At 32.0% G+C, this 12,065-nt stretch overlaps 1 protein-coding gene across 1 annotated transcript; it reads right to left on the bottom strand.

Moving 5' to 3' along the window:
* Positions 1-6,378: 6,378 nt before the first annotated feature.
* Positions 6,379-9,169, bottom strand: LOC149533288 (beta-glucosidase 12-like). The gene is made up of 12 exons (XM_089807624.1): positions 8,956-9,169; positions 8,799-8,857; positions 8,457-8,532; positions 8,276-8,353; positions 8,106-8,193; positions 7,762-8,014; positions 7,566-7,681; positions 7,251-7,471; positions 7,110-7,141; positions 6,915-7,017; positions 6,620-6,728; positions 6,379-6,544 (listed from the first exon to the last, which is right to left on the bottom strand). Exons 1-12 carry the CDS (start codon positions 9,167-9,169, stop codon positions 6,379-6,381), a joined length of 1,515 nt encoding a protein of 504 aa, XP_089663750.1.
* Between the last annotated feature and the right edge of the window lie 2,896 nt (positions 9,170-12,065).

Raw genomic sequence — 12,065 nt, 5'->3', positions numbered from 1 at the left:
AATGGAGAATAGATTTTGGATACAGAATAAACATATTAACTTAGGCGGAGTTATAAATTTTGAGGCATATGGGTTATTGCAAAATATTGAAATTTTGAAGTTTTGTATACAAGTTGAGTCATGGATATGTTATACTCAAGAAGATTAGATTGATTATGTATATTCAAGTGTTTTTGTCACTCATGTCAAAGGGGAAGATTGTTGATCTTAGATTGGTTTTGACAAGCGAGTGTCAACACACTTAAGCCATTTACTTAGTTCATGCCAAAATTTTAAAGCATGTCAAGTACAATATGTAAATACTAGACCATATTGAGTTGCAATGAGTGCTGAGTCACTCAGGTGCTGAATAGATAGACCATGTCGAGTGATTTAGGAGTTGAGTATGCAGTGGATGCCAAGAAATGCAGGTGCTGAGTTAGAATAGAATTACAATGTATGCTGAGCATCAAAGACATCATATGTCGAGTAACATAAATTGGACATATTTATTTGTTATGGCAGAAACAACTATGTAAACCATTTTTCAGCTTACCTAAAGATAGATTTCAATCTTTTGGAGATAAAGAAAAATCTATATATGTGGATTCCCCTTGTAATTACATGTACCCAATCAAAAAATGAGAAGCTTTAAGAGGAAAAATGAATGAATCTCAGCCATAGATTCATACCTAACACTACGTCTCCTACTCTTCTTAAGGAGGACAAAACCCTAAACTTCTTATGAGTGTGTAAGGGATTGAAGAAGAGATATAGAGAACTTTGCATGCTCAAATAGAGAATTCATGGAGACTTAGAAGTTATAAAGAAGGATTGAAATGCATAATAATTTAGAGAAGAAGAAAGGATAGAGAGAAGGATACAACATTAAGACATCTGATTGTGAAAGGATCAAATTGGACATTGTGTGGAGGCGATCTGTTATCAGGAAAGAAAATGCCAATCGCAAGATCTATGCTGAGACATCTTAGCAGGTGATTTTAGTTAAATCTCTTAATAGAGTAGTCCTAGCATGCTATATGAAATCCTTTAATAGGGTACTTACTTAATTGTAAGTTGAAGTCCCCTAACAAGGCACACTTCTAATAGGGTGTTGAAATCCTCTAACAAGGTGGGACTTAATAGTCTTTGTAAGCCTTTAATAGGGTAGGCCTTTTGTAGGGTAGATCATTATTCATGGTCAAGCCATTGTAACCTTAATTGGATACATTTTATTGCTTCAGTAATGAATATTTGTGGGTCTCATCCCCGCTCTATTTTTACCTTCTAACTTGCAAGGTTTCTGGGTAATCATATCTAGTGTTATATGTGTGATTGCTTACGTGTTTACATGATTTAAGTGTATGTGCTTTACATGTTATTTTAGTTTATTTATTGAATGAATGAGATGGATGTCTCATAATTTAATTTCTGATTCACCCACCCTCCACCACCTTATATAAGTTTACTCTCTTCCCACTTGTAAATCCAACAATGTAATTGTCCTTGCAAAAAGTGTAAGGGCTTAAAGAATCAAAGAATTCTAATCAAAACAGCCCAAAGTCATTATAGGAAACATGGTCAAGTTGAAGGGGGCCATAATTTTCATTGATTAGTGAATGTAGATTTCCAACTAGAGGAAAATGGAGGTGTGAATATGCAAGTTAAGGATAACACTCCCATGTAAGAAGATAATAATGTGCTATAGGACATTATTGAAGAAGATGGTATTGGCATAGCTGATGAAGATGCTCACAATGATGGTACTAGTCCATTTGATAATGATGATGAAGATGGTAGTGATATACCTATACTTGAGAAGGTACACAAGACCCTGTACGAAGGCTTACAAACAACTCTTCTCTTTGCTATAGTGTTGTTGGTGAACTTGAAGGTTATGAATGTCTTATCCAATGTAACAATGTCATGTATGCTAAGGTATGTCATTTTTGTCATCTTCAATGTTAGCATACCATTACTATTCATTATATTAACAATTCATATTTATTGTTGTAGTTTGATAGGTGAGTTTTTGTTACCACCATCAAACATTTTTCCTCATTTGTGTTGAGAATTATTACCATTATAAATTTAATTGGAGTGAAGTATCAGCCAATACATGCATGTCCCAATGATCACATTCTATATCATAAACAATATGAATTTGCAACAAAATCCCCTAATTTTCATATTAGTAGATATCAGTCAAATCAAATAACAAAAAAGGTGCCTCACAAGGTTCTTGGGTACATTCTCATTATTCCATGTTTTGAACGATTATTTACGTGCACTAGATGCACTAGCTAGGTATAATTTAAAGAGATAGAAAAAACATGGCCACACTTTAAAGAAGAACCTCATAATCTCAACTTTTCTTTATCCTATTTTTCCAGTAGAACCCATATTGATGCCCAAGATGTATTTTTCCATGTGGTCCTAGTTATTTTCTTACAATTATTTTTACACTCAAAGAAACTCCATTCTCAACAATACTTTAGGTAATAGCTAACATAATTAAGTTAAAATATTTTTAATTACTTAGCAAAAATATGTACCCTTGTATATCATTAAAATATGTTTAATTACTTACCTCTTCCTTACTGCCCCTTTCAACATTTGAAGGGGCATCTGTTGTGTTCCATATAATTGCACCTAATTCATCCATCAATAGTTTTGATCTTCATTATGGTGTGTAATGTCCTGTATTAGAATAATTATTATTTGGTGATAATTATCTTGAAAAAATCCACTTTAATAGATTTCCTTCTATTGATTATTATATAATGATGAATGGAAACTTCTAAATATTCAAGTTTGATAAGTTAAATAATAATATTATACAAGGGGCCATGTATATGGGTCTAATTTTGTAGTCAGATATATGCCAACTCTGTATATATTTTTATTCCATATATTCAGAATTACTAAAAATTATAGTATTATCACATTTTCCCTTTAATTAATACTTTCTTGTATTCCTATGAGAAGAAAGAATATAACAATTTTACACATTATGAAACAATATGAGCAATAATAGAATATTGTGGCCCTACTAGTGCAACATTGTTTGTTTTCATCCACATTATAACACTTAACTTTTATTTTTTGGATGCTTCTAGCTAGTATCCGATTTGACTTACATCCATTGCAAATATCTTTGCTAAAAATATATTCTTTAGCTCATGATGAAGTGCAGACACTTCCTTCTCCCGTCACTTTGATATTGTCGAGTGCATTGTTGACAACAAAGAGCTTCCAAACATCTTCAACTATGCCAAATACAACTAGTAAAACCTTAATTTTCTATATTTTGTAATGTGCTAATCATGCATTATTTTATTTTATTTTGGTGGATTTTATACTCATGCACATATACTAGTGCAACATTGTTTGTTTTCATCATAACACTTAACTTTTATTTTTCGAATGCTTCTAGCTAGTATCCCATTTGACCTATATCCATTGAAAATGTCTTTGCTAAAAATGTATTCTTTAGCTCATAATGAAGTGCGGACATGTCCTTCGCCCGTCACTCTGATATTGTCTAGTGCATTTTTGACAACAAGGAGCTTCCAAACATCTTCAACTATGCCAAGTACAACTAGTAAAACCCTATTTTTCTATATTTTGTAATGTGCTAATCATGCATTGTTTTTTGTTTTGGGGTGGATTTTATACTCATGGACCTATTTTGTGCACTAATAAATAGGCTTTTAGTTGATAGAACAATAGAGATCAGTACTACTAAAGATGAAGTATTTTCTAGAGCAACCCATGTGACTAGTACTATTTCATTTGCAAGGACATTGTTGGTGAATAGGAAAACTATGTTTAAGTTAAAATTATGAATCTTCTAGGTCCTTTAAAATTGTTATTATTTACAGTGTAATTGCAGTTTACTTACACATAATTCATTTTGGACTAATAATCGCATGACGTTTTTGTAGGAAATGATGTTTTCTTTGATAATCTGTTTGATATGCCATTGAAGCTATTTGGATCCACCATACGTAAAAGGTACATTGTTTCATATCATTGCTACAATATATTTATTTTCTTCTATTTATTTTACTATATTAAAGTTATTGATCTAACAATTTTATTTGAAAAATATGGAATGAACAGGGTCCTGAATTTGAAAATCAACTCATTACATCTTTCGAGGACATTTTTGGAAAAAATATTTTTGACACTACCCCACTTCTTAATAGAGCATCCAAACATATAAAGACTGTAAGGGATGAATATAGAAGGGATCTAAAGGATAACCTAAAGTATGACCATCCTTCTATTATTACACTGATGGAGTGGAATGAAATAATAGAAGATGCAAAAGAGATAAGGCTACATGATAAAGGAAATAAACCCAAAATGGGCAAAAGAAGGTATGCCATGATAGTATTAAGTAGAATGTATTAATGCACTAATTAGTGATGTTTGTAAATATATAATTTGACATGTTTCAAACTTATCATAGAGTGCATGACACATCAAAGGCTACAAAAGTGAGACTACAAAAGGTTGACCAACACAAACTTGGATTTGGTGGCTATATGAATCTTCAGTCTCCACTTGTATGTAGAAACAATGGAAATATATATATATATATATATATATATATATATATATATATATATATATATATATATATATATATATATATATATATATATATATATATATATATATATATATATAACATAAATTGGTAAAATGAAAAGTAAATCATATGAGACACAAGTAAATTGGTCAAATAAAAAGTAAATCAAATTAAATAGTTGAAAATTTTATTTTTTGGTGTTAGTTTCCAACATAAATTGATTGCATAACAATACACATAACATTTCACTCCAACCTTTATATCCTATCACAAAACCTACATGTGATGAAGGCCATGATGTGCATCATAGTGGTGGAGGTATGAATTTGCTATTGGAAATTAATTACCTAATTATGAATACAATTTAACATCTTCAATTACAATTTGACATGTAACCTTTTTAAAAATGTTTTAGACAATGTTGAACATCATGGTGAAGGAGTGGAGCATGTTCCAAGTGTTTAGCATGTTGAGGTGGGGGCAGATCAAAATGTTATTATACATGATGTGGCATTATTAGGTAAGAAAAATTCATGTTATGTTCTACTAGTTAATTAAATACTTGTAACAATTAGAAAAAGAAAAAAGAGTATGCCAATTTAACCCATTTACTTCTTATGGCAACACAATCCCCTTTAGTGTAGTAGCCTCGTGCTCCTCAAAATAGGAGGAGGCATCATAATTTGACATTACACGTGTCACAAGAGGAGGAGAATGAGAAATTTATTGATGCTCCTATCAACCTTTACCTTTAGAAAGCTAAGAAAAAGAAAAAGAAGAAATGATTTCTTATAAATGTTCTTTGATAAACCTTATTTGATAAACATTATTGGGTAATGAAAGAATGTTGTTTTAAGTAATTATCTATGAATGTTATGTATTAATATTGATTTTTATGTTGTGTTAATGAATATTGTTATGTGTTAATAAATTCTTGATTGGTATTCCATATCAAGAAATTTTATATCATATTAATGCATGTAATGTGATTGTATTGATTGAATGTTATAGTTCATAAATGGATGAATGAATGAATAAAGTATGTAATTAAATGATAATGAGGAATTTAGATTGATATTAGGAGGAGGGGAGGTGAGGCTAGATGAGCTTCCACCTTCACATGGTTGGACTTGTTAAGTAGAGAATATTAAAGTATTCTTGAAACCAAATTAAACTCAAACTAACATACCTTGATTAATTAATCATTTTCATTCAATAACTTTACCACTTGCCTCATTTTGGGCCTTGGAGTTGAATCTAGGGTTGATGCTGAAACAATAGTTTTACATGCAAGATGTGGTTGTTGGTAGTAATGAAATGAAAATAATGGTGAGTAGAATAGTATGAATTTTATTTTGTTTGATTGTTTTGATTAGGGTTTCATTTTTTTTTTTTTTTATAGTTGGTGCAAATACAAGATCCACATTAAAAAGTACAAATATAATATTGTTCAATCACTACATTAAATTTTGATCAGTAGATCACTATGAATTTTACTCTGTTTGATTGTTTCATTTTATTTATAGTTAGTTAGTGGTGCATATTGAAGTTCAAAGTCAACAAACCTTGAAAATACAAATAACTTATAATTGAAAAGAAACCAATATGAAATATATAAAATTTTATTTTATTTTCTCATATCTTATAAATCAAAGCCTTGGCTAAATGACTTATTCAAAGATAATACACCATAGAAGCCATGTACATTGAGACTTTTATACACATCTTTCCAATACTTGGTAAAGATTGTAGTTGTGTCATAGCTCTTATTCTTGATATGTAATAACTTTGTAATCTATTTATTTCAATAACTTTTTGAACCAATTAACTGATTCTTTTGGATATCGAATTAAGTTATTCTTATAGTCAATGTAGTGAAGACCAAACCGAACCGTATAGCCATTTGTCCACTCAAAGTTATCTAACAAAGACCATGCAAAATAACCTTGTATGTTGGATCCAGCCCTGCTATTCAACCTTGAACCTTTTAGTATATAAAATTCAAAATTCAAAATAAGTTATCAATTTGTAAAAACTTACCTTATTGCTTGTTGAACAAATGATAAATGTTTTGAATGATAATCAATTCTCCAAGTATCATTAAGAGATTGTGTCAATGACAATGTATCATCATTTTTTTCATCAATACCTATGTAAAATATAAGTTTATTAGAGATAATCAAAATTTTTAAGAAGCTCCAATGAAAATATACATCATTAAAAATAAAGTTTTGTGACTTGAACATCACTGGAAAATTAATATTATCAACTTTAACTGTTTTAACTTATCAATCAAAGCTTAGTAGATAATATTTAAAACTGCAAAATGGCTTACCATTCTCTGTAATGAAAATGAGTGGATTGTCATATTTACGTTTTATGTACTTCAACAGCTCTCCTATTCCTCGTGGATAGACGTGAAGCCAACTCGATCCCGCCTGTTTGTCTCCATATAAATATTAAAAGCCGGCCATCGAATACGACATAAAATTAGTTTACAAGTTGTTTTTAAATTTTTTATCAGACTTACCACTGGGCCGATGAGCATGCCGTTCCTCTCAGCTGATGACATTTATATAGCAATCCAAGTAAGAGTTCAACTTCATTTTTCATAAAATATTGCCAGAACAGCTCAATAACGCCCTTTGGAAAATTAAGGAAAGAAGTGTACCTGTTAGATTTGCTTGGGAGTCCAATGTATAGCTTGTGTTAAGGGGATTGTGTGGTGTTGAAACATCAGCAGCGTAGAGAGCAGTATAATAATTTAAGCCCAGAAAATCAAACGAGCCTTTCACCATTGCATATTCACGGCCACTAAACTTCGGTAGACGATTGCCAACAAGCTTTCTCATCGACGAGGGGTATTTCCCTTTTGTAATCGGATCCATATACCTGACATTTCGCAAGGCTGATCAAATTCATGTGAACGTGCAAATAAAAGTTTATTTATTTTCTTATGTTTATTGGGATAAGATGCTTTGCTTACCAACCAAACATGAAATCTAAGGCCCTTTGGGTGGCTTCCCGGTCAGCGTGTGATTTTGAATAGGGAAGAAACCAGTGGCTCACTATTGTCATTCCGATCAATCCCTTCTGTACTGCCTGTACAAAACATATTGTAGATTTGGATTACAACATTGATATTCCGAGTAAGGAAATTTTGAGGAAAATAAAATTGTCACCTGATATTTTCTCTTATAGGCACGCACAGCAGCTGCATGGGAAAGGATAAGATTATGGGCTACAATATATGGTTCTGTTGCCGAATTTCCTGTGCTTGAACTTCCATTGGAAGAGGAATGGCGGCCAGGTGCAAATGTGCCAATATCATATCCAAAGCTAGCGTAAGAATATGGTTCGTTTAATGTAATCCAGTGCTTTACTCGATCGCCAAACTCTTGAAAGCACAATTCACTGTACGCTTCAAAATCTTTCCTGAGTATATAATATAATGGATTGTCAATGTGTATGCCATTTGGGTATAGATCATGCACAAAGGATATAAGTATATGAATGTGTTACATACACAATTCTTTTACTGAGAAAGCCTCCATATTTATCCTCGAGAGCTTGCGGAGTGTCCCAATGAAAGAGTGTCACAAAAGGCTTGATATCTACAATAAAAAGTTTGTTATTGCCTCTTAACAGTATTGCAGTAATTTCCACATGCACACTAGCAAACGATAATCATTTTACCCTGTTTTAAGAGTTCGTTTATTAGGTTATTGTAGTACGCCACTCCAACTTTATTTATTCCGCCTTTGACCGAGCCATCTGTGATCCAACAAAAATAATTGATTTAAAAGGCCCGGATATAGAAAACTATATGCATCCATGCTAATTTTACTTGGGAAAAGAAACAACTAAGGGAGCTCACATGGTAATATCCTTGACCAAGATATAGAAAACCTATATGCATCCATGCCCATGTCCTTCATCAGCTTTACATCCTCCTGTAAATTATATTCATGGTAACATAATTCAATAGAAAATGCTAAATGCATTGAAAAGTACATTGGTGAAGGTAAGAGCCTACAACACATGAATAATTTTTGAGCTTTTTATGTGAGGAGGTCTTTGAGCTTTTTATGTGAAGAAGTCTTGGATTCAAGTCAAAGCATAATATAAATTAATTACAACAAATAATAATTAATATTTTACCCACGGATCTGGATCTAAAAATAAATATGATTTGAATCAAATATTGTGAGAAGCACACCTTATAGTGATGGTATTGATCCACAGCAACATCCCCATTACTATCATTAGCGACATTCCCTGCACATGATTTCATTTACGATAAGATTTCAGACATAGATTGTAAGATAGACATGACTAATACTTATAAATAAACGTGTAAAAGATTAAAAACTAACCTGGGATATGGGAGAAAGCATCCCAGATGCTTGGGCCTCTGCCTCCTTCCATAGCGGCTCCTTCATATTGGTATGCAGCAGAGGCTGTGCCGAATATAAACTTAGGAGGAAACCCACTCCTATTCACTACTTTTGTTTCTTCCCGAGCCGATACAAGAGAGATCCAACACATGCACAACACTGCAAAGGCTATCCATCCCTTTCCACTATTCATTCTACTAAACTTCTAAACTCGTATAATTTTTCATTCAATACAATGAAACACAGTTATGCCATGAGGATGCAAGGATAACTTCTATTTATATAAGAAAGACACAACACCTTATGCGAGTAGTACTTGACCATGATTAAGCATTAGTCCTACACGCACTTTCTTGAAATTAATGGAATAACTTTCTTCTGTGATTTTAAACGTGAGTTTAGTAGTCCTGGTCACGCACTTGTGAGCTTTGGAAAACACGGTCACGAGCGTGGATTCAGAGATATGTATGAATTGTTTTAAGTAACGTAAAGTGACATGTTGTTAATGTCTGCTTGTTTTTATTAAACAGATGAATCTTCGACTGTGCATTTCATTATATATAACTAGCTGTCATCATTTCGAAGTACGGGCCACATGGGTACGCAATACTAAACAATTTCTCTGTTAAATACTAAATTTGATGATTTGTCGCATGGAGCCATAAACTTATGGACGAATCTTAATTATCTTGCATGGTTAAGAAAACTAGTCGCTTTCTTTTGCAAGAAGCTAAACTGAGAATGATTATCTGATATAAATCATGATCTTACCGAAAATGTGTTTTTAATTTTTTTATCAAGAATATTAGATTCTTGATAAAAATAAATAAAGTCTTGGATTGCAAAAGTACTAATTAGAAAAATATTTGATCTGTTTAGTTAATTGAAAAAAATAAACTTGGAAAGTAAAATGAATTGGAAATTAAGTTTTAAAAATATATATTATATGTTAAAATTAAAATTAATATTAATTAATTGTAGTGGATTTGGTAGAATTTTTCATCCAATACAATGAAACATAGTAATGTCATAAAGATGTATGGATAACATCTATTTAAAGAAATCTATTTTGGATTTTTTTGAGATCATGGAAAATTGGATGAGAGGAGTGGGAAAGAAGTTGCAGATAGTAAAATTTGTGGAGAAATATAGAGGAAACCTAGGATATGATAAGAAAGTGAATCAATAGGGTTTTGGAGGTGGGCACAAGAAATCTTTGAATGAAATATTTTACAAGTAAGTTGTTGATTAGCTAGCTAAGCCCTTCTTTGTAAACCCGAGGTTTCAATTCAAGTGTCAGGGCAAGGTGAATAAGCAATTGCCATATGATATTTGTGAAAGAGATACACCCTTTAATAGTGGGGAGGTTGGGAAGATTATAGAAAATCAGAAGGTAATAGATGGAAGATTAGTAAACAAGCAAATTATTGCATGTGGTAAAGGGGAGTGCACATATATAGCAAACAAATTTAAGCAAACAATAGGGGAAACAAGCCGAGCTACATTCAAACCAAATTGGATTAGGGATCATAGAAGTTTGTCAAGATTGGGCAAGTTTGGAGGAAAAAAGTAGGTGGGGAATCTAAATGAGGAATTATTTGATATTTTTGGTTAAGGAGATCTGGAGATCAATATCCCAAAGAGGCTATTGGTATCACATGTAGAGCTTTTGAGAAAAATGACATTTAGGGTGCAGATTTAGGAGAATTAACTAAAAAGAGAAGAAATTCAAGATTAGGTTATGCCAAATTGGAAAGGTATGAAAGAGGTTCTATACAATGAGAAAGTTTCCAATATTTTTACAATTTTATTTAATTTAGCTTCATCTAGGGATAGGGTTCATAAATTTAAAGGTTGGTTCTGTAAAGGATTGGAATCTCAACTTTTTCATTCACTCCAAATTTTATTTTGAGTCGTGTTACTGTATTTATTTTCCTACATTGGATAGAATTACCAGAGCTGCCATTAGAATATAGAGATCTTGATATTGTGGAATTTCTAGCAAATAAGGTGGCAAATTTCATCAAACATGATTTAATACCTTTTGAACAAGTGTTTCGACTAGTTAGGGTTTGTATTTTAATGAGAAACCAAAGATCCCCACCAAAATGTATAGTCTATCATTCAGAATGGGGTGACTAGAAACAAATAATTATAGTCCAAGGGCCATCTGAAATTGAGCAATATTTGTCATCTCTAGGGCATTTTACTTCGGATTGTCATGGTTTTATCTCAGATCAAATTACAGTATGTGAAGATTATAACTATAGCAAAAAAATGTAAGTTCTGGTAGCTAAACAATCAAAGTGATCTAGTGTTGATAGAGGGAAACACATGTATGATTGGGAATGCAAATGATTATGGGTTAGGACTGGGGGTGTTGGGTGAGGCATAAATTAAGTAGAAGGAGGTCACTTAGGGTTTTCGTAATAAGAAGGCTTTCTCAAAAATTTAGAGTAGTAGTGAATTAGTGGAGGAAATATACAAAAAGGATTTGAATGATAGGAAGGATAACAATTTTTACAATTCAGGACAAGAGTGGCATCTCTTTAAATAAATCATTTTTTACTTCTATTGTCATAGACCTTAGAGCTAAGAATAGGGAATATCTGATAAGGGATAGGAATAGTATTTGTTAGTCACCCTTTGGCCATCTAAGGGTAATAGATGATGGGGAGGTAAATAAGATATCAATTTCAACTAGAGGTTTGGAACAGTGTCAGTTTACGCCAGTGTTCCCATTGTATATCTTATTAGTGAATTTTAAAGATTAGTTTGCACTAATGGTGCAAATTGATAGATATCATAACATTTCATGTCGTGATTTAATTAGCAAAGAGTTGGTTGTTAAGGGAAAAAATAAAGAAATGGAAGGGGGAGAGTTGGATAATAGACAACATAATTACACATCAGGGCATGTGCAACAAATCTCCTATGGAATTATTTCTCCCTACATGTTAGGAGATTATGAAATTAGTTAGACTAGGAAGAAATGCAGAAATGGATCTTCTAAAATTGACTAATGAGATATCCTCATTCGTGGTTTCTAAACAATTTCACGAAATTGCAGATGAAATCATGATTTAAAA

This window comes from Cupressus sempervirens, chromosome 10 (genome assembly GCF_028749045.1).
Source record: "Cupressus sempervirens isolate cs-2001-9-10 chromosome 10, ASM2874904v1, whole genome shotgun sequence".
NCBI lineage: Eukaryota > Viridiplantae > Streptophyta > Pinopsida > Cupressales > Cupressaceae > Cupressus > Cupressus sempervirens.
The sequence above is the reverse complement of the archived record's forward strand: the minus strand, read 5'-3'. Positions and strand labels throughout refer to the sequence as shown.

Coding starts and splice junctions, on each gene's coding strand:
- LOC149533288 (XM_089807624.1), bottom strand. CDS start 9,169: ATGAATAGTGGAAAGGGATGGATAGCCTTTGCAGTGTTGTGCATGTGT. Junction 7,682..7,761: donor CCTATAAGAGAAAATATCAG/GTGACAATTTTA, acceptor TGTTTTGTACAG/GCAGTACAGAAGGGATTGAT. Junction 7,018..7,109: donor GCATGCTCATCGGCCCAGTG/GTAAGTCTGATA, acceptor GGAGACAAACAG/GCGGGATCGAGTTGGCTTCA.